At 41.8% G+C, this 22,794-nt stretch overlaps 1 protein-coding gene across 5 annotated transcripts in view; it reads right to left on the bottom strand.

Moving 5' to 3' along the window:
* Positions 1 to 2,458: 2,458 nt before the first annotated feature.
* Positions 2,459 to 22,794, bottom strand: part of map7d2b (MAP7 domain containing 2b) — a 28,165-nt gene continuing 7,829 nt past the window's right edge. Inside the window, exons 4-16 of one of the 5 annotated variants that reach the window (XM_075452177.1) lie at positions 19,468 to 19,612; positions 15,407 to 15,496; positions 12,941 to 13,030; positions 11,775 to 11,893; positions 9,029 to 9,102; positions 8,739 to 8,947; positions 7,931 to 8,069; positions 7,327 to 7,507; positions 5,696 to 5,800; positions 5,380 to 5,443; positions 4,500 to 4,644; positions 3,107 to 3,402; positions 2,459 to 2,869 (exon numbers count right to left, since the gene is read on the bottom strand). In XM_075452177.1, the coding sequence (XP_075308292.1) occupies positions 3,111 to 3,402; positions 4,500 to 4,644; positions 5,380 to 5,443; positions 5,696 to 5,800; positions 7,327 to 7,507; positions 7,931 to 8,069; positions 8,739 to 8,947; positions 9,029 to 9,102; positions 11,775 to 11,893; positions 12,941 to 13,030; positions 15,407 to 15,496; positions 19,468 to 19,612 (1,653 nt within the window). In that variant the 3' untranslated portion in view covers positions 2,459 to 2,869; positions 3,107 to 3,110. Of the gene's footprint in view, positions 2,870 to 3,106; positions 3,403 to 4,499; positions 4,645 to 5,379; positions 5,444 to 5,695; positions 5,801 to 7,326; positions 7,508 to 7,930; positions 8,070 to 8,738; positions 8,948 to 9,028; positions 9,103 to 11,774; positions 11,894 to 12,940; positions 13,031 to 15,406; positions 15,497 to 19,467; positions 19,918 to 22,794 lie in introns of those variants that run through there. The other 4 variants (XM_075452178.1, XM_075452179.1, XM_075452181.1 and 1 more) reach the window with 4 other exon arrangements.

The raw sequence follows: 22,794 nt of genomic DNA, 5'->3' as shown, positions 1-22,794 counted from the left end.
ATTGTTCTTTTCAGCAAGTATCCATGCACCACATCTACAATGATATATTCCACCAAGCTGCAGTGTCACAGAGTTTAAGTAATATAAGGATAAACACTATGTCCTTTATGTTTACTTCATATACAGGGAACCCAGAAGACCCTCTAGTTTGAGCAGAATCTGGAGAATGACGAGCAAACGTGGAGAGGAGGAATTTGACTGGAGCGTAATGAGGTCCACAGCAGTGACGGTAAATTCTTTTTTCCCTCAGCGTGGCAGCGACGTGGAGCAGCAGAGCCCCTTTTCCATAAAAGAAGACATTTTTCAAGAACACTCTGTGGGAATATACCCTACACCATCCGCCACCCTATTTCTCTGAGTTCTGCTAATTTTAAAAGCTTTAAAAAGAGTAAAATTACATTTCTCCACCAACACAATACTCTCTGATTTCAGGAATATTTTCCAGAGTTTTGGTTGGTGGTTGGTCAAACTTCTTATCAGTGGATGGCTTTTGTTAGGTGTAAATATATTCTCTTCATGGATCTGAAGTCATGGCGAGAGAACCGGGGGCCTCCTGGCTGCTTGAGGGTTCGTGTTCTCAGGGCAAAGACTGGTCGAACCACGCTTTCACATAAATAGCCACATTTATACTATCGGGCAAAAAGCGGGCGGGCAAGTGTACATCAGGGCTTGTAGCAACTCCACTGTCATTTTCAAGGCTTAAACAAGACTTAATCAGGGAAGAAGCTAGAAGTGTTTTATGCCTGGCAAGTACTCTAGGGCCGTAAAAGGTTGGGTTTATCTGGGGTTTACCGGTAGTTTAGGTTCAGCAGCTCATTCACTTATTTATTTTGGTTACCACCCAGTTTGAAAAACGCTACAACGCTGCAATGGATAAAAAGTAGTGTTTGCCTGAGAAAACTATGGCTCTGTTAAATATCTGGGCAGAAGATAAAGGACAGATAAACGCTGTCTGCTGTAATGAGGATGTGGTGAAGCAAGTTCAAATCAATAAAGAACTAAACAGTTCCCACAGTGGCGTCCAAAAGAAGAATTTCCACTGGTACGATCATGGATGTTGCTCCTCAATCGCTACAGAAACTATCCGGGACACCGTGGCCCGGCCGCTGGATTCAGAAGGAGCTAATCAGATTTTATAAACAGATAAATGATTCAGCTGGAAGTTTATGTCTGCACAGCTTCATATTCTAAGAACATCTTGTGTTAACAGTACGGTGTTGTCTCTGACTGGTTTTAGAACATACAGGTTGGATGATGTTTACAAGTCTATTGTAGGCAGGTTTTATGGCAATAACCTAAAGTTTAAATACAAGAAGGTTTTTAACTCAGAGTTTCAGATCCACCACGCCGTGGTCCATTAGAGTAAATGTGGTTATTGTGATGTTCCCCTCACTGATTTGCCTTATCTATCGTGATTGGAAAGCAAAGAAAAAAGCTAAAAACATGATCTAATAACACGTAAATCTTGTTTCTGTGGTTCCTCTTCATGGAAACGGGCCCCTAAACAGTGAAAAGTGCTCGTGCTGGAGGGTGAAGCCCAGAAACTTGGTAGAGGGAGAGAACGTGACTGCACAGAGGCTTAAGGCGTCAGAGGTGATGAGCTGCGAGGTGAGCGCTATTTAACAAAATGGTCTGTTGTGAAATGGTGAGGTATGTTGTAGTCGGGCATGGAAATGTAAGCATCCTCAGAGCAGTGAAAAATACAACTAGTGTCAGTGCACACTATAAACTGCAGCTTGTGTGGTTACAGTCGGTGCCAAACAAATACAAATCACACTGTGTCAACCTGCAGGTAAAAATAAAACAAGACATTTAGCATCATTTTTTCCCCCCTTTTCCCCTTCAAGGCGATATTCAAACCCTGTCGTGGATCACTGCAAGTCCACAAATGTCCACCGATGGAGTGAAAAGCAGCAGAGAAACCAAAGCTATAGGCTACGTGTTAAGGGTTAACAGCAGGCCAATAATATCATTCGCTGATGGTTTCTCCAGCGTCAGAATGGCATGAAATCTGTTTTACACTAGGGAGAGTGGCTGTGAGCAGTAGAGACGCTCAGCGGTGGGATAAACACACAGGAACCATCAGAAACACTGACAGAAGGAGGGGAACTCCCACACTGTTCAAGTACACAGCTACAACCACAGCCTATAAAACAGCTCAACTAGCTAGTCCTCACTGAAGATGCTACACGGGGTTCACACAACAGCCTCAGTCTAACAGCTCTCCTCCGGATTAACGGCTACACAGCTGCTTCTCGTCCCAGCGATGACTCCACCATCCAGTCGGATCTATTTACAAAGTGTTCAAAAGCAGGGGTGAGACATTTAAGCAGAGGGCACTTGGGAGATGTGTTGTTGCGGTGCAGATGGGTAACATTGGCTTCATCATGAGCTGTCGTGGAGGACATGCACAGATTAATGGAGCAACATAAAGCTCATGAAAAGATGCAGCCCAGTGTCTGGTATCTTTATGTCTTTAATGCGAGGATGTGGAATATGTACAAGAGCTCAATTTCAAGTTTTATAGCATGATTAAGGTGTGGTTCTCTGTTAGGTTTAGGAAGAACAAACCTGACACCGACTTTAAATTTACAGTGATTTTACATTTCAGAAGGTGGATTTTGTGAGAATGTTCATCCCAGCTATCTCTGTAACACACCTCAAAAATGCCCATCTGCACTGCCTCAAAACATGGCCAAAAGCCTCACAGTTATGCGTGTGTGGTAATACAGATCAGAGATAAGGTGCTGAGCAGTTGTTTCTTGTTGAAATGATTGTTGTTGTTGTTGCTGTTGCAGATGGAGGCGAAGGTCTCTTGCTCTGTTTCTCCTGGCTCCTGCTTTTAAACGGCCAGCTCCTAAAAAAGCTCCTAAAGAAGGGAAAGCAAACACAAAAGGCAAAATTGTTAGAGATGCACATTGAAGCTATTGCTTTTGCACACTGGACTTACTAGACAGTATTTCTGCACTGTTATACTGACATGTGAAGTAAAGTAGAGTACTTCCTCCACCACTGAAGATACCACTGGATGAAACTAGATCATATAGCTGCTGTAACGGGCCGAGTGGGGCTGTGTAACAATGAATAAAAGAGTGTGTGTCTCCACCTGGCTACTGGACGTCCAGTTTGCTCGGGCCAATGCTGGGAATGAGCTGGGATGTTTCGGAGGCGGCGCTGTAAGCTTGAATCAGGAGGTTCTTGTTGAGGTCTCCGACCCCGCTGCCGGCCTGCAGTTTCGGGTATGGGGGTGTCTCCGAACCCTGCAGCTGTTCTCGTCCTGGCGCATCCAGCTCCATCAGGTGCTCCAGGGAACAGACGTCGGGTCCTTCGGTGACCGGGGAAAACTCCTGAGCGCTCGCCTGCTCGTCTCTGGACACAGGACTGATGGAGACAGATGGAGAGCTTACAGGAACAACGATGACAGAGACAGAATGTTTGATTTATTAGTACTTTTAAACATGCTGCTTCTGTTTTAAAAGACACTGAATACTTGATCATTTTTCAAACAGTTGTGTGTTAAATGTCACGTGCACGTGACGTGCATGTCGCCTCTATGGAACGTGGTCAACCAAACAGCCACCATCTGTGTTTACATTACAAATCAGCCTCTGATCAGCAGGGACTCTCATCATCAATTAAGTATCTAACTCATTTGTTCTCAAATGATTTCAAAGTAAAGTTTGTTTTTTCAGTTTAAATCTGATTGAAATGATTATGTTTATGAGTCTAAAAAAAGAGATGCCACACATTGTGCTCTTATGTGCTGGACAGCATTTAATCAGAATTAAACTCTTTTGACATGTGAAAAGTGGCTAATCTGTGGAAGATATAACAAAGGAAAAAGAAGAAAATTTGCTTTTCCAATTTTATTTCCAAACAGAAGAATAAAGGGAGCCTGAGCTTGGGATTTGGCAAGCAGAGCTAAAAGCTACTCAGAAGGTGGTCACGAGAAGAGGGAATTTTCCTTTTCTAAAACAACTCAAACCTTTCCACGTCAGACAGTTAATTACTTTTCTCAACCAAAGAACGTCCATTTGCTCAACGGTTTAAGGTCACAATGGACCAAGAACTAAAAATCCATAACATACAAACTTTATGAAAGCAAGAAATTTGCTCCTCTCATGGTGCTTCAGCTCACCTGTTAGGAAACCTTCTTATTCCCCAAACTGAGAGCGCTCTGACTGATAAGTTCCTCACAAAACCCCACTTTAAAAAAAACAAAAAAGGATAGTTTTGGACTATTGATCAGATAAAGAAGAATTTCACACGATTGTCTTGTGTTTTAAGATCACTCTTCTGTAATTTTCTCAAGATTTTCAGACCAAACAACAGATTAAGAAGTCCATCACCAAAACATTTCAATTAAGTCACCCTTGGCAATAAATAATCTTTTTTTTCCTTTATTTGAGATGAAAAGTATTCACATAGGGTGACGATGTGGAACGCTACATCACAACATGGCGCCAGAGTGTTCACTCATGTTCTTTTCATGCATTTACCTGACATCCATGGACTGGACTCCATCGGAAAGCTCGTCCACACAGCTCTTGTGCTCCAGAGGACCCAGCGTGATGACAGGGGGTATAGTCGGAGTCGGAGCGTCGTCCTCGGAGGGAGCGGCAACCTCAGCTTTCACCTCACAGGCTGCAAACACACCAGAGACAGTTGTCTCACTGGAGGTTTTTTGTTCAGAATTACAGTAAACAGATGTTTGCATCTACATCAAACAAGAAATGCTTACCTAGTGTCCCTATACACTGTACACCACATTATTGTTACAGTTTGAGCAAAGCCAAGTTAAAAATACTGAAAAACCTTTTTTGTAACCGAAAGCTGTTTTCTGCAGATGAGGCAATAACCCATGAGCAAACGTATTTTTCTAAGCAACCAGAGGTTGGTTTTGTAGCGTAGTGTCTAATACTGCAGGAGTTTGCATGGTTTACATCCTCTGGGGCCACTTGTGCTAATAAAACAGTCATCATGTCGACCAGTTCGAGCCAGGGAGTTCAACAAACGCCGCAGTACAGCTGGTGTTACCCCCCTTTAACCACCGGGGGGCAGCGTTTCCCTGCCTGTCAACACTGCTGAGTCACACTGCAGCTGAGATCTGATAGCATCCAGTTTCACAGAAGGTAATAAAGATGATGGAGGAACAGAGACCAGCCCTCTAAAAATGTTTCATATGCAAATAAAACATGTGAAAGAAGCCGTGGGAGCTGTGGGATGAGTTAAAGATCAGAATTGAGATGATTTAGACTGCACTGGTGCAGTTAATGAAGTCCCCGGGGAGTTGAAAGCATGAGTTTGACTTTATCCAGAAGTGTATCTATGTGTGTGTGTGTGCTTGTATTAAAGGATGGGCGGTTATTTAACATTTACCTAAGGTGGCAGATGGAGGCTCCACTTCACTCTTCCTCGTCCTCTTCATAATCTCTTCAATTCTCTGCACAACAAGAAAATACACATCGAACACAGACCAGTACAGAGTGTCACAAATAAACATATAGGTTCATTAAATAAACGAATAAAACTTTTGCAATTTGTGTATCTTTTCATGGCAGTCAGGTAAAACATCTGCAGATGCAGATCAGCTGAAATGGTTAAAAACCCTGTCAGTTTCTTAGAGAACTCCCTTCTGATATGTTCAAATGAAACGTGGTGTTTGACAGATGAAGCAGGTGGAGATCTTTGGTACCTTCCTTCTCTGCTGCCTCTCCTGCTCCTCCTGGATGTGCAGCAGCTCCCTCTCCTGCCTCTTCCTATCTGCCTCTCTCTGGGCTCGCAGGAAGGCCTCTTCCCTCTGAAAAACATCCGAGAACACCCAGAAAGTCACTTTATTTCCCCCTCACACACCCTCGATTACTATAAGTAGTTTAAAAGAAGACGTAACTGAATTGTAGTTTCTTCCTCCTTGCAACATGTTTTGTTGGCTGCTGTCAGTTCTTTCTTTGGTTATTTTTTGCTAATAATAACATTGATAAATGATAAATGACAAATCAGTACAGGTCTGTAGAAAAGTCACTAATCGACCAACTTCCTCTTCTTTTCATGAGTATTTCAGATACTTTACTGTTTTTAACATCTTACAACATCTGGTGAGATTGTTTAATGATGTTCAAATAATTTACATGCATTTACATGGAGTGTCTTGCAAAAAACATTTCTGATGAGGCTTGGGCCAACAGCAGATGGATCAGCTGAAGGTGCAGATGCATCTCTCAGCTCCTGTGTCAGGGCTTTGCTGGATTTTTTCCTCTTTCTTAAGGACATCACTTTCAGATCCTGTTCATCTGCTGTAAATAGTTTTTTAGGCCTGACACTATGAATGAAACTGACACTATTTAGATGAAACTAAAGAAATGGGAACAAATGATGTGTCTTTGTGACGGGCTGCTGGTAATAAAGTGCCTGAAGATACAATTTAAAAGTGCTTCTTTGCTAAGTTGTCTGTTATGTGTCGACACAACACCGGTTCATCCCTTGAGTGAGGAGCCTTTTTTTATGGTTAAATGATTCAGAGTTAAGTGGCTTAACAAACAAACCCATTCCTCTGAAAATGGTCAGGTGCAAGGAGTGGACTGAAAGTGAGTGAAAAAAGAAGCCAAAGTCCAAAGAAAAACTATGAAAGAGCTTTAGAAAGTCTGGAGAACTATTGATCAAGACCACTTTAAAAGATTACAAGAAAGTCAGACTGCTTACAAGGAAAATATGAAGAAATGGGACTTTTGGACAGAAGTGTAAGCAGCCAATATACTAAAGCAGAGGTCTTCAACAGGGGGTCCGCGACCCCCAGGGGGTCCGCGGAGGTACTGCAGGGGGGTCGCGAAATCTTTGGTTGATTAGACTATTAAAAAAAAATAAATAAATTTTTTTTTTTTCAAACAGTTTTTTCTCACAAATTGTGTGCAAACGTGTGCCATCCACAGATGCTTTGAGGATTCATTGTCCCATCTACATGCATGTTTAAAGTTAAAATCTGTGGATTATTTGAATAGCTCAGTGTTGTATGCAAGATGTTTATAAATGGCAGTGGCACGGCCACCTTGTACCTATCACATGTTTAAAATAAAAACATGAATATATTAACCTGTGTATTATTTGAATAGCTTAGTATTGAATGTACAATAACAGAGTAGCTATGTTTATACACGGCACTAGGCCCCGTTAAATATAAAACACAATTGTATGCCATATAAATAGTAGGGGGGTCCCTGCTCCAACTCTCCATCAGTTTGGGGGTCCCTGGCCTGAAAAACGTTGAAGACCCCTGTACTAAAGAGAAAACACTCTTAAAAAATAGAGAATAAGACATCTGTGAAGACTTACCTCTTTGTCCAGTTGATCCTGCATGTCCTTCCATCTTTGCTCCTTCTGTCGTCTCTCCTCCTCCTCTCTGCTCCTCCTCTCCTCCTCCCTCCTCACTCTCTCCTCCTCGGCCTGCTGTGCTGCTCTCTCCTGTCGCTCTCTGGCCTCCTCCTGCCTCCTCAGCTCCTCTTCAGCCCTCAGCCTGAAAGAAACCCAAGGTCTGAGCTGCACAGGGCTCCACAGAAAGTAAAGCAACAGCAGCCCCTGATATCTGTAGTTTATACGCAGACTTTTGACTTTTTCCCCCCGTTTTCGTTCATCGGGCATCTTTATTCATCATGTTGCCGACACATGTCCTAAACTCAGAGACAGCTATGGTGTGATTATATACCCATGTTCGTGCAGTTAGACTAACTGGAAATCATAGTGTGACTTATTTTTGTCTCAGTGATCGAAGGTGTATTTACTTTTGCTTTTGTGCAGGGGTTTATTCAAAATATCCTGATGAACACACATTTCAGTCTAAGATTCTATAGTTTCTGTAACTCTACATGTAACCAGGTGTCATCTCATTGATCTAAACAAGTGGAAATACTGGAATAACTGTATGTATGAGAGTGCTCACCTCTCGTCCTCCTGCCGTTGTCTCTCCTCTTGCTCCTTCTGTATTCGGGCCAGACGGCGTCTCTCCGCCAGGAGCCTGGACGCCTCCTCAGCGTCCGTCGTCCCACCGACACTCCTGCCTGTGGGGGTGCCCGGAGACTCTGCGTGGGTGGTTAAAGGGGGTGGAGAGGGACAGAGATGACTGGGTGAGGTGGTGGAGGTGAGGTACACATTAACATTTGTAGAAACCTTTTTGGTCTTCTTGGAAAAACTGGACAGAACAATTCAGTTTCACTCATCCTCAACCTCTCCTGTTGTCCTCATTTTAGTAAAATATAAACTCATGTTTAAAACTTTTACATCATGAGGGATGAACACTTGCATTACATTAATGGAGTAGATGTGCTCTGAATTCAGAAATCAGTTCAGTTCAGTTCAGTTCAGAGCTTTATTGTCCCTCCAGGGGAAATTTGATTTGCAGTGGCAGTGCAACTAACACAACAACAATAAATAAAACAGTGACATAAATCAATGTCGCAGAGTACAGCACAACCAAACTTGATTTGAACAATCCTAAACGAAGTAAGTGTATAAATATCAGAGAGTATAATAAAGTGTATAAAAGATAAAAGATAAATGACGCCACAAGGACAGTGCATTTAAGGATTGTGCAAATTGATTGCATCGATTGCACCCATCTGGGTTAATCTACCCATGTAGTGATTCCTTTCATGATTACAGTTGTGTATCTATCATTTTTAAATAAAGACAGAAAACGATACATTATTTAACATGAAACACTAAGATCAGTTTTGAACACTCTGGTTTACCTGCCGTCAGCTCTCTGCTGGTGGATTTGGGGATCTTTTTCTCTGAGCTCTCAGATTTGGTGGACTTCCTCTCCAGGGTGCTGTGACCTTTGAGCTCAGCGTGGCCCCTGTCGTCGGTGCCGGGCGTGGTGGCTCTCTGTCGGAGCGGGGAGGGGGGGTACTGTCCAGGGGAGCAGGGAGACTGGGCCCGACTCCTGTTGGACCTCACCCTGAAAAAGAGAAAACAGCCACAACATTTGACCTGTTCTTTATAAAGAGAGGTTTGTGTGTGTGTGGGTGTATTCGTGTACCTCTTTGGTGTGGCGGGGCCCTTGCTGTTGGCCCTGAAGGAAGAACTTCGGCCCGGTGCATTTGGTGTCTCTCCCTGTGAGTAAGATTAACAAGTTAGCATTAAAAAAAAAAAAAAAAAAATTAAAATAATCAAATATAAGATCAAACATCTGATAATATAAACATCTGCATATGTTGAGACACGTTATAAAATATTTAAACATGAATATAAACACACTCAGTTCATCTCTGACAAGCTTCACGTGAAGGTGAAAGGTTTTTTTTTGTTAAACTGACTTCTTTCCGGTTCAGATGTTCATAAGTTATCGATTCAGGGAAGAACAGAATCACAGTTCAACAGATAACGCCTGTAAACACCTGTCAGTTTAAAGTGTTGGGATGGAGCTTCTTTCCCTTTTCTTCATAAATCACATATAACACAGCCGGTTTTGTAAACCGCACTTGTCAAACTAGTTAGTGGTGACTTAAATCATAAGAAGGAACTCTAACTTGGTCTTTTGACTTTTAACATTACACAAGTTTTATCAAAGCCAAATGACAGTCATACAGAATCTAAAACAAAAAGCCCTCACTGTATCATTTAAAGTGGTTTATTCAAGTGAATTAACATGTATAATTCATATTTAGGCCTCAATTCAACCAAATATACTCAGAACTTTAACAAACGGAACTAAATGATTCAAATGGAAGATTTCAGAAGGAAGTTCGGTTGTGCTGAGCTGTCCATGTATTTCTTGTGTTTAAAACACTATTGGACGACTGTAATTCTTTATCATTGGGCTGTCCCACAAATTCTCTGAAAAGCCTCCAGCTGATCCAAAATGCTGCAGCTAGAGTTATGATGAGAACTAACAGGATAGATCATATTTCTCCAGTTTTAGCTTCATTGGCTCCCTGTTAAATTCAGAATAAGAATTTGAAGTTCTTCTCCTCACATATAAAACTGTATAATGACATCATATCTTAAAGATCTCATAGTTGGATATTTTCCCAACAGAGCACTTTGCTCTCAGACTGCAGGTTTACTTGTGATTCCCAGAGTTTCTAAAAGTAGAATGTTATCAGGCTCCTCTCTGTGGAACCAGCTGCCAGTTTGGGCTCAGGAAGCAGGCGTCCTCTCTACCTTTAAGATTAGGCTTAAAACTGTCCTTTTTGATAAAGCTTATAGTGAGGGATGGCTCAGGTGATCCTGAAACATCCCATAGTTAAGCTGCTATAGGCCCAGACTGCTGTGGGACCTCCCATGATGCACCTCTCCTCCCTCTGCTCTCTTTACTCTCCATGTACATATGACATTATTGCTGTCATTAACTTGTGTTTCTCTTTCTCTGCAGGTATCCCTGGTCTGGTGTCATGGTGCTTGTTGTCCCCTCTTTCCTGTCCTCCCAAACCCCAGCTGGTCGAGGCAGATGGCCACCATTCCCGGTTCTGGTTCTGATGGAGGTTTCTTCCTGTTAAAATGGAGTTTTTGTCTTTACACAGTCGCCTCGTGCATGCTCAGGATGGGAGATTGGATCAAAGAGAAGTTTCAGTGTTGGTTTCCCGAACAAGACAACCTTTTTTGAATTGGCTCTGTATGAATTGGACTCATTTGGAATTGAATGAATTGGATTTGATTGGATTGCAATGAATTGGACTGTATCATTGCGGTTCTTCTCTTGTTATTAAAACAGACATGAATGTCTGAGTCTGAACGGTGAGTTTACAAAGAGTATCGGCCTTTCCTGAGCTACACCGTAAAGCTAACAGGGCTGAAGTAAACATCAACCGAGAGACGAGAGAAAATAAAGGCAGAAATAAAGAAATTAAGCTGCACTCTGAAAGTAATACCAGGACCATTGTAGACGACACAAAACCAAAACCAGACGACACAAAGACAGCTTCTTCCCCCAAGCAGTCACTCAGTTGAACACCCAGGAATAGCACACACCCCTACAGCGAACATAGTCAATCAAACTGTTCTGCTCATCTACCTCATCTGCACCTTAAATACTTTTCTTGGTTACAGTATTGCTAATAACACATTGTTACTGCGCTGAACTGCCTTGTACTACAGTTATATCTAATCCTTAACCTGCCTACTCTGATATTGCAATATTACACTATTGCACAATTCTCACCCTCTTCAATTGTATTATTGCATTTTGCTTGTACCTGTTGAGGTGTCCATGACCATAGTACACTGACAGGGACAACAAGAAGGCGGACATTCCCAGCCGCACACCCCTCTGGACAATTGCATTCCCACCCATAGTGTCTATTTATTGCAAATGTACTACATACTGTATTTATTATTCTCATACACATCCCTATTTACCACCCATACTCAATTCCATTCTTACTGTTATACTGTTCTGTATTTCTCATTTTTATTCTTTTATGTGATTGTTGAGTGTTGTACTTTGCGAGTGAAGTTTTACCGGGGTCAAATTCCTTGTTTGTTTATTCAAACCTGGCCAATAAAGCTGATTCTGATTCTGATTCTGAAGAACACTGCTTTAGGAAAGAAGCAGTCAGACAGTTCTGTGGTGGGAGTTCATTCATTTCCCAAAGGGATCTTTGAATTTTCAATGTTCTGGGTGCAGACCAATGAAGAGGTGTGAGCACGTCTATGTGTCGTTATCTACGTATTCAAACACAGAAAAAACATGACGCTTGCAAACGTGACCTTTTAGTTGTGATCATCTCATTTATAATGAAGAGGCTGTTGTGTGCGAGGGTGCGTTTGTGTGTGGGAGAGCTGACCGTGGGAGTTTTGGCCCTGGACGCATCTTCAGGGAGTCCAGCGGTGCTTCTGCGGTTGGAGGAACTCCTTTGCAGTTTGTGGTTGTTGGAGAAAGCTGTTCGATGGGACACAAAAGACACTGACGGGTCACAGGCGACCGACACACGTACAAAAAAGATTAGGACAAAAAAAAAAAAACACAGAATAAGGGAAAATGGTTAAAAAGACGTATTATTACTATAACCTAAATTCCCATATTATATTTATTTTGTGTTAAGTTTCTTTTTTATTTTCTCAGTTTAGTTTGTGGCTTTTGGTTTTCTGTTGTCTGCTCCTCTTTGTGCTGATTCTCCTGTCATTATAAGGTAGTCTGGAGCCTTGTTTATCAAAAACATTACAGCTTGTTAATTGATCATTTGTTCCTCTGTGGTAACAGAAATGGTCCTGATACTGACTTTGAGATTTGTATCATAACACCAGTTTCTGAACCTCTACAAACCAATGTGATTTCTATTTCTTTCTTGAGAGACAAAAAAGTGCCCATTTCTAAACTATAAACTGTTAAATTCTGACGTGAGCAGAGTTTATGTGTTGAGAACTAGTTCTGGGAGTCCATAACATCATGTAAGCTGTCATGACTGGACTGCAGACACAGCACTGACAGAAAGTCAAATGTCTGAAAGGGTTAACTGTAAATGAATCTATCTCCAGTTATGTTTCTAGTTACTTCTTTTCAGTAAATCCATTTTTAAAATATAGAGTTGCTTTAATCTGAATTCACTTGTCAGGGATGTAAAATCCATTCACTTTCTATCTAATTCAGGGCCGAGAGGCAGTAAAATAAATATTCTAACCTTAAAACTGCCCTGGAAAATAAAGATTTGAATGAAACTTTTACTTAATATTTCCTAAAACAATTATCACGAAACACCAAAGTGGATTGTATAGAAGCTGTGGATCTTTTTTAGTGATCAGTTAAAGCCCTAAAAACAATCTCTGGTAATGAATATTACACATTTAGAAGATTTTTCCCATGAAATAAATCCCTTTATGCATTGAAATGGCTGAGACTAAATTCCAGCAATTCAGGTCCTGATGTTACCGCCTTAAGCTGCAGTATCACTCGTAGGGTCTGTACCGTCTGTTCTCAGAAAGGATTTGTTCATATCTGATCCGAATGTCTCACCTCGTTCTGGTGAGTGGAGAGCGGCTGAAGAGTTGGAAAGCTGTTTGTTGATTGGCTGATCCATCGCGGGCGGAGACAGGAAGTCAACAACTAACAGAAGAAAGATTAAAAGTTAGTCATGGACACAAATATAACAATAAGATACAGACCCCTGGTGCTGCTGTACTGATGAAGTCAAATGTGTTAAAAGTCCCAAAACAAACAGCAATCAAACCACAAACAGAACAAACTCCTGCTGAGCGATGAGCCGTGCAGGTCGCTGCATGAATTAACCTCGGTGATGTCAGACAAACTGCTTCATCGTGAAATGGAGGATGATGATACAGAAGCAGCCACTGCAGCCCTACGAAACTAAGAGGTACAAGTTTCAGACAGCACCTGAAGGCATCGTGATAACACCCAGAGAGAAAAGAAGAGAAAAGAAGAAAAAAAGAAGCCCAAACTCCAGAAAGTCAAGGCTTAGACATTGAGTTTGTGTTCATACACACTTTGATGTATTTACTGATAGATAGATAGATAGATAGATAGATAGATAGATAGATAGATAGATAGATAGATAGATAGATAGATAGATAGATAGATAGATAGATAGATAGATAGATAGATAGATAGAAGAACGCGTTGCTCTGAACATGAAGCAGGTTCACTATGACACAGAGTCATATCTACTAATATAATAAAGTTTGCTTTTTGATTATTGAATTATATGTTGATACTATGTGCCAATCACGGTTTTAATTCTATTTTCTGCTTTGAGTGGGCCACACCGGTTTCTTTTTGGCTTTTCCCCCACGCTGAGGCATTTTATCAAAAATTAAATATAAATATCTATATCTATATATATATATAGCATTTGCACTGTTGTTGGTGCTTGGGCCAAATGGGAAATGAATGGGGATTTCTACAGCTGCTGCCTGGACAAAATGAGACAGTAATGATTGGAAATATCTGCTGGATGCTGTGTGTTTCTTTGTTACTGCACTTGCCTGTGTGTTGGTGGGGGTGTAATAAGTTTCACAGATAGCTTCAGGGTGGAGTGTCTGATATGATGAATGGTGTGTGTGGTGTGGGGGCTACAGAGTGGGTTCCCAGCTGAGAATATTGTACGCATCGCTAAACAGGGCCCTGGGCCAGGAAAACAGGAAGAGGAACAACCTTTTTTTTGTTGGGATGCAGATGGAGGTGGCGCTGGTGTAGAAGGAAAGAAGCTGGGTTTCTTTTTATTTGATACACAACTACAGCCCAAACAGACACGTCTAAATGTGTCTACAATGACTTAAAAGCTTTGGAGAGAAAAGTGTTACACATGAAGCAGGGTTTTCAGTAATTAGAAACCCCTCTCAGGATTTTTCTAAGATATGTGGACAGTATGGTGTAAAAGTCCTTTCTTTATATTTTCCTTCCAATCATTCAGACTTGTAATATTTTAAAGTGGTCTTGAGCTATAGTTCTCCAGGCTTTCTGAAAGTCTTTCAAAGTTTTTCTTTGGACATTGGCAGCTTTTTTTACTCATTTTCAGTCCAGTCCTTTTTCTCTTTGTTAAGACTCTTAACTCTGACCTATGAATCATTCAAGCAGAGAAAAAGGCTCCTAACTCAAGGGATGAACCAGTGTTGTGTCGACGCATAAAAGACAACCTAGCAAAGAAGCCATTTTAAGGAGGACAAAAGAAGAAGTGTCAGGCCTAAAGAACTATCTACAGCAGATTAACAGGATCTGAAATTGATGTCCTTAAGAAAGAGGAAAAACTCCAGCAAAGACCTGACACAGGAGCTGAGAGATGCATCTGGACCTTCAGCTGATCCATCTACTGTTGGCCCAAGCCTCATCAGAAAGGAGCTCCATGGAAGGGTGGCTGTCAAGAAGCCGTTCTTAAGGAAGGGAAACAGGGAGAAAAGGCTGAGCTGTGCCAAATGACACAAGAAGTGGACTGAAAATCAGTGGCAGCAGGTCTGATGGAGGGATGAATCCTCCCCAGAGCCCGGACCTTAACATTACTGAAGCAGTGTGGGATCATGTTGGCAGAGAACGGAACAAAAGGCAGCCGACATCCAAAGAAGAGCTTTGGGATGTCCTTCAAGAAGCCAGGGGAACTATTTGTTTTATTATCATGATTTCCAAGTCAGACATTTGTTGTCTCTGTGTATTTGATACACATTTGCACCTGTATGCGATGATGGTGATACGTGTTCATCACTGGAGATGTTTCTGCGTTAATCTAAGAGGAGACTGTTTCCAAAACATAACTGTAAACATTTACACTAAGAAATTACTAAAAAGGTGCACTGCATTAAATTTACCACCAGACACGGCACACACACACACACACACGCACACACACTTCAGGACAATGTTACAGCCAGTGTGACGACACAAAGACGTCCACACACATGCAGACACAGGATCAGCTGCAGGTGGAGGGTGGAGGTGGCATGAGCATGGCACACAGAGTCATGTGGTCTGTACCGTTACGGGATTGGCTGGCACTGGAAGCGGCAGGAAGCTCATTGGGCTGAGCAGAGCCAATGGCATGGCAGGGCAGGGTCTTAAGGTTACCTGGTCAGCACGTGAAGCAGAGCGGAAAAAGCAAAGCGTTACACACTCACTCACACACACAGCCCACCTTCATCCACAACGATTTCAACTGTAAAAAAACAAGCAGGGTAAAACAGACTCGACACAAGATTCTTAGCAGGAAGCGCTACATTCAAAGCTTGTTTTGATATGTCAAGTCAGACAAAACAACACAAGAAATGCAACATCAACAGCCAAGAAAGAGCAAACCCCCGACCCCTCCACCAATGATGGCGGGAGCGAACCATCACCCATTAAAACAACAAACAAGATGTGTAAGAAGTGCGACGTTACCTTCAAAGGTAACACGTGACTGGATGGCTGTCCTGCTTTAAATTCATCCTTTGCTCTAACTGATTTACGTCCAATCAGGATCCAAAAAATGGATTTAGACTTCTATTTCTATGTAGACTGAGTCTTTCCCTCTGTGAGAATTGACATGTCTGTGCTGACAGTAACTGCTGTGAGGGTTTCTGTTTGGAGTGTCTTCACACGAATATGAAACAGAGCATGATCATGTCCTGACCCATCTCTCAGTTCTTTATATTTTGCTTCCAGGCAGCCAGGCTTTGGTTTAATCTCAACCTGGTAACTTTTGCACTGAGTAGAAAGCAAAGGAAAATAATGTTTCTCTGCATTTTTTTCCATTTCATTAGAGAAATAATAATCAGAATCAATGCTTTTTTTTTTTTTTTTACAAATGACACATACTTTCTTTTCGCATTACATCACTAAAAACCTAGTTTTAGAGGTGGTTTAGGTTGGTTCACTTCCACTAATCTTTGATAAGACAGAGTATAATAAGTGAAAAATGTTCTAAAGTAAATGAGGATGTTTAAGGGTTAAAGTAGTCTTGAGCAATAGTTCTCCAGGCTTTCTGAAGGTCTTTCAAAGTTTTTCTTTGGACATTGGCTTCTTTTTCACTCCAGTCCTTGTACCTGACCATTTTCAGAGGAAACTGTTTGTTTGTTAAGCCACTTAACTCTGAACTATGAATCATTCCAGGCCTCCTAACTAAAGGGGTGAACCAGTGTTGTGTCTACATATAACAAACAACTTAGCAAAGAGACAATTTTGGATTGTATCTTCAGGCACTTTGTTATTAGCCGCCTGTCACAAAGACACATCATTTGTTCCCATTTCTTTAGTTTCATTTATGAAAAACAGCAAAGATAAAACAGTTTGACAGACAGAAAATAGTATTTCTGCAGCAACAAGGTGATTCCCAAAGAGCTATTAGCTGAAAACATGGCATATCTCAGCATGGTGTGCAGTGTGTCCTTAAAACATCTGAGGAAACTGGACAAGTGAAGGACAAAAGAAAAAGTATCAGGCCTAAAGAACTGTCTACAGCAGATGAACAGGATCTAAAAGTGATGTCCTTAAGAAAGAGGAAATATTCCAGCAAAGACCTGACACAGGAGCTGAGAGATGCATCTGCACCTTCAGCTGATCCATCTGCTGTTGGCCCAAGCCTCATCAGAAATGGTCTGCCTCAGCCGTTTCTGTTTTTGCCTTTTTATAATGTATTTACATTTAAACTTACGTTACAATAAATCCCTTCACCCGTTTCCTGTGTTCCTGGCAATATATAAAGAAATTAAGTTTGCACAGTCATGTATGCAGCTCTGTTTGGTCCATGTTGGGGGTAAAAAAAAAGAGCTTTTAATGAAATTACTATATATGAAGTCTTCACACAGACTGGAGACAGATGACATATGACTACAACGGCAGAATGACACAGTAACAGCCTATTTTATGTTATATTTTTGTTTAGAGGAAGCACTATCTTTAAGCAAATCTGAAGGAAATATGTTAACACAAAGAACTCATTCACACATAGTAAAGTTCTAAACTCTTTTGTCATTTTGTCATACTGACGTGTTCTGTGTTAATTATTCTTAACACAACCATTAATCTACACTGGAGGCTGCAGAGAAAAAGTCCAGGGGCCACATGCATAAAAGTTTGATCAATCTTCAAGAAAGGACACACATGTGCACGAACCTAATTTCCACTCTTATTCTTACCCATAAATAGACGTTGACACTTCCCTAATTTGTCGTTTACATATCTACACATCATCTGCACCACAACTGAACAGGCACGATGATGCATGAACTCGGTTCTGTGATCACAAACAGAACAAAAACTGCTGAATTATTAAAGAAAGGAGCGATCAGCTCTGTAAGTAAACACAGATCAGCTCAGGCATCACATTAGGGCAACAGCAGAGGTCCTACAGCTGCTTTTTATCTGCAGTGGATGAATGTGGAGCCTGTGTGGAGATGATCAGCAGGGAAACACAGATGTACAGACGGATCATGGCCTGCCAGTCAATTAGAACGATTTTTGTTTCTTTTCTATCTGAAGCCTCATTAGAGAGGTCTGCACTGCTGTTACACACAGCTGAGGTTATTCAAAGTCACCGTAAATAAGTCTGTATCACTCTGATGAAGCTCTAAGTCATTGTTTGTTTGTCTTATGGTGGATTATGTGGCCTCTTTGTCCACATCCGGGGTAGAATGCTGTAAAAACCTATGTAAACACATTGTCTGAAGACAGCAGGAGGTGCAAACACTCCCAGCAAATTCTTCCTTTATAAATACCAGCTTCTGAGCAAGAAAAGGCACATTACGTGGTTTATGTGTGCCTTCCTCGTTTAAGCATCTGGCTCCAGGTGGTTACCAACTCTAGCTGAATCAAAGGTTTCCCTAACTCTGCATTAAATGCTGATTTAACTACACTCTGTTTCACAGTTTCATACATATTCAGCTTGTTCCAACTCTTTCTGACTCAGGAAAGAGATATTAACTGAAATATTAAATAAAATGCTTTATTCAAGATTTCATATATGTTGTCTTTTAAAATTTTAGGCTTTAAACTAAAAAGTGCTGTGTGTTTGGGTCAGGGTTTGCATCATTATCATGCTAAAGTAGCCTGTTGTAGCTCGTTTATTTGTAGCCCCAAAAGGTCAGATAATTATGAGCCAATCAACTGCCCACATATTTTCTTCAATTTTTCAGACCATAACGTTAGAGAGCATGAATGAGTCTAGTTAGGTTCTTATTGTGCACACATTTTTAGGTGGACCAGAGGAAACTACGCAGCACACCAATGTTATCTATGGCGAGACTGTGTCCTTTAATCGAGTGGAGCTGTAAGATGAGACGGTGCTGTTTCTGCTGCAGTGAGCGTTCTGCTGGGCCTGACGGATCCCAGAGCAGCCACCCTGACAGGCAGCCGGGCCGGAGCCAGATGAGCGGCGGGGTGGACCCTGATCCCTGGTCAGTGCCAGGACAGCTCAGCTGACGGCTGTTGTAAATAATTGATGCCGTTACGAATGCGCCACAGAACAGAGCCGAGCTGGTGGCGCTGTGGCCTCGTGCTGGGAGACATGATGACAGAAAGCATCCCAGAAAAGACGAGAGAGACGTGAGGAGGCGGAGAAAAAGACATAAAATAAGGAGGATGGATGCTGTCTGTCTGTGTTTATGCGTGTGGCCTTGTTGTGTTCAAGGTTAGATGTTTAACTCCTCTGAGGATTAGACCCGTCTCCCAGCAGAGAAACACAACAACAGAGGATTGACACAAACACACACCTGTACCACCTTTACAAGCCTAAACAAGCAGCAAACACCACCCTGAAACAGCGTCACCATGTCTGAGGTGATTTAGTGGAGACAAAGCGCTGAGCTGCTCCTGCATTGCAGCCTCCACACCCTTTTCCCTCCACTGCCCTTCTCCCTCATTCCACCTGCTCTTTGTCCACAGTCGCCCTGCTCTGCTCTCACGTCCCCACCCTTTCATCCCACCATCCCCCTCCTCCTCTTCCACCTGACCTCCAGACCTCCTCCCTTAACATCTCCCCTCCTCTCCACCAGCCACCATCAGCATCCACACGTACTGTTTCCCCAGCTGACGTCGTCACAATTAACAACCATTGTACTCACCTTCTGCTCCATCAGGAGGTCCTCCCCATGTCCATCGTTTGGGCCTGTTATCCAGGTGGTCCCGGGCCTCCCCTGCACCGCCTCCTCCTCCTCCACGTTTATCGTTGCTCCCAGCTCTCCGGCGAACTAGGGCCTCCAGCCTCTCCTTCTCGTTGCGTTCAGAAATAGGGAAGAACAGGCATTCTCTTACTGAGCCATCGCTACGGCGACGGGAGCCGGGCGATGCGCTCGGAGACGGCTGCGCCATGGTTACCACATGCAGCGGCCTCGCCCCTGCGTCCCCTTCGCGCTCGTCTGTTTGCCGCCGGCTGCTGCTCGCTCGTCTCTCACTCAGTGATACACAACACAGCAGCGGCGCTCCTTCTCTGCTCCATCTGCTGCTCCCCCCACCACAGCTGACTCCCTCTATCTGCCTCCACCTCTCTCCACCCCACCCTCTCTCCTCTCTCTCTAATACACACTCTACCTCGATCTTCCACTCTCTCTCTAATGACTGTTTCGTGGCCAAATGCAGCTCATCACCACCACCCCACGCACACTCAAATGCATCAACACACACACACACACACAATCTGAGAGGGTGGATTGGATATTGATACAAACTGCATTTGTTTTCTCCTCCTTCCTCTTTTTAACCTTGCTCCACCTCTTCCTTCCACTTCCTATTGACTTATAATGCTCATATTACTATTAATACAAATTAAAAAAATACACAGTAGATACACCAAAATACACAGAGCAGATTTAATCTCATGTGTCATTTCATCTTATCACATTTTTATCTATTTGCAAGCAACTGCAACATCTTTTGTTTGCTTGTTGCCTTTTAACACAGAAAAAACACAGGACTGCTCCTTTTAAATCAGCCTGACATCAGGATCCACCAATAATCAGCAAACAGGATGAGATCGACTGATAGAACTGGCCCATATTTATCTGCTGTGTCCTGGTTGTGTTGCTCTGACTTTGTCCTCAAACTGTCTGTCGTACGTTTGTTATGGTTTAACAGGATTGTATCTTTTCATTATTTTAGACAACACAACTAATCTTTTTATTTGTTAAACGTTTACATAAATGTGTGCTCATTTAAAGGTGGCGAGATAAAGGGCTGAAACCCTTTAAAACCGTCCAGATATTAGATTTAGTGCATTTTTATCTGCTTCCCTGGCACCAACCTCCTCAGACCCGAGCTTTTATATCTTTTAGCTATCTGGGGTCAGGAGGAACCAAAAAATATAATAACCAGATGTTATCTTTGAATATGGAGCTCTTTTTGGAAAATGTGATGGTGGTTGGAGGTTAAAGCTGGATTAAAAGACAAAAACAATCAGTTATAGGCCACCTGTGCATCTCTACTTGTATGTTAGTTTTAAAGTATTTCTGTGGCTCGACTTAATTCATTAATCAAATTCTTTATTTCTTGCCTGAAATTTTAAGAATAATGGAGGGTACTTTGAAGATACTGTCAGATCTAACATTATTCTGTCCTGTTTATTAACATCTTATATTTACAAAGATTGTAATTCTTACGTTATCTAAGGGCCACTTCTGGGTTTCGAGTTTCAATTTTAGGCAGTTTGATCCCACATAGAACAGAATTGAATCCCTCTTTTATGACAGACCATCAAATTGGGATATATTGGAAAAGTGTGATAGCAAACTTGGACTCATGCAAGGTGCATAAAACGGCTAAATCTGGTTTAGTTTGAAGCCAAAACAGCAGATCTTTCTGGCCTTCAGTCACTCACACACTGAGATGTAAACCTTCTGTACGTTTACTGATATGCTGCTTTGTTGGCTGGTTCATTTATCTGATTTTGAATTTATTATCTGGTTTACTGGTTAATGGTAACTTGTGTTATCAGTCTACAATGAAGAAACGAGGGCATAATCCTGAGAAAAAGGAAGTTATCGCTATCGATGTCTCGTCTCCACTGTCTTCTTTGTTTCAGGGCTTTATTTTAATTTCATTTGAATCGTAAATACCTGTTTGCCTTGCAGGTGTAAAGCATTCAGTGCCTAGTTTTGATGATAAAGTTGTGTTTTACTTTCTTCAATCACAACTTGGATTTACTTTGGACACCTTATATCTAATTTACATTACATATATATCACTTGTACAACATATTTAGATGTGAGTTCATTCGATGATGTGTGATGTATCTGTGTACCGACTTGTTCTGTGTTTGTTTACATGCAGACAGTCTTGCTTGACAAGACATAAAAGTTCAATTTCTCAACCCTCAACTGTCTCTCTGCAGTCTCTGCTCTTTATGCGGATCTATTTACATCTTCTGTAGCCTGTAATGTGGTGCCGTCTGCAGGCAGACGGCGGCTGTGTGTACAGGACTGCCCAACATAAAGCTGATATGCTGCTTCGGTAAACTGCCTATACATAAAAGATGAAAACGCCCCACCTCAGCACTGAGGGGGGTTTGCTGAAGGTGCATGCAGAGTCACGCACAAACTGCAGGAGGAGGGAGGGCGGTTCGGAGTTAATAAAGTGGGGGAGGGGGGTTAAAGGAAGAGGAAATGTAAAGTGGGGGAGCACAGACGTGGAATGAGGCTGATATAAACGTGGATCACAGATAGAGAGAGAGGCAGGGGTGGATTAGCAGACTGCAGCAGAGGAGTGATTTGCTGCATCTTGATGCAGGATTGTGAGAAAATCTCTTCAGTGCCAACATGACCAACCGAAGCCAGAAAATTGAACATTTTCATTCACTCTCTGCAACATCTGTTCATAAAACAATGAATTCTGGAGCAGCGTGTTGAATGACCACACATTTAAGATGAATTTAGCAGAGCTGGTCATGATTTTCTTATTTACATCTGCAGAGCTGCACCAGGGCGTTAAAAGATGATGAGACACAGGCGGATTAATCACAATTACTGTATATAAATCAGAAGCCAGGTGCTGCAGGTGAGCTAACAACATCCTGATCCCAAACAATGTCCAGCAAATGCAAAATACATCCTTTCTAGAAATATATATATTTATTTACTTTATTCAAAAAGTATTAAGCAGCAAAAAAAAACTTCTTAAAATTCCCTTATTCTGCACTTTATAGCTGAAATGACTCATCAGTTACCCGATTAGTGGAATAATTGGGACATTTTTTAAGGAAAGATGTCGGTTAATTGCATCTTTTAGATTTAAACACAATTGTAAGTGAACTTATGAATGAAGTGATACATTAAATATTAGTCTACAACTTAAAAACAACCCCAAAAAACTTTTCTTTCTGTTTTTCAATGTCATTCATCTTTTTATCTGATCAACTATGTGCTTGGATTTTGGACTGTTTTTACTAAACATTTGCAGAC

The sequence above is a fragment of the Odontesthes bonariensis genome, chromosome 20 (assembly GCF_027942865.1).
Source record: "Odontesthes bonariensis isolate fOdoBon6 chromosome 20, fOdoBon6.hap1, whole genome shotgun sequence".
Lineage (NCBI taxonomy): Eukaryota > Metazoa > Chordata > Actinopteri > Atheriniformes > Atherinopsidae > Odontesthes > Odontesthes bonariensis.
The sequence above is the reverse complement of the archived record's forward strand: the minus strand, read 5'-3'. Positions and strand labels throughout refer to the sequence as shown.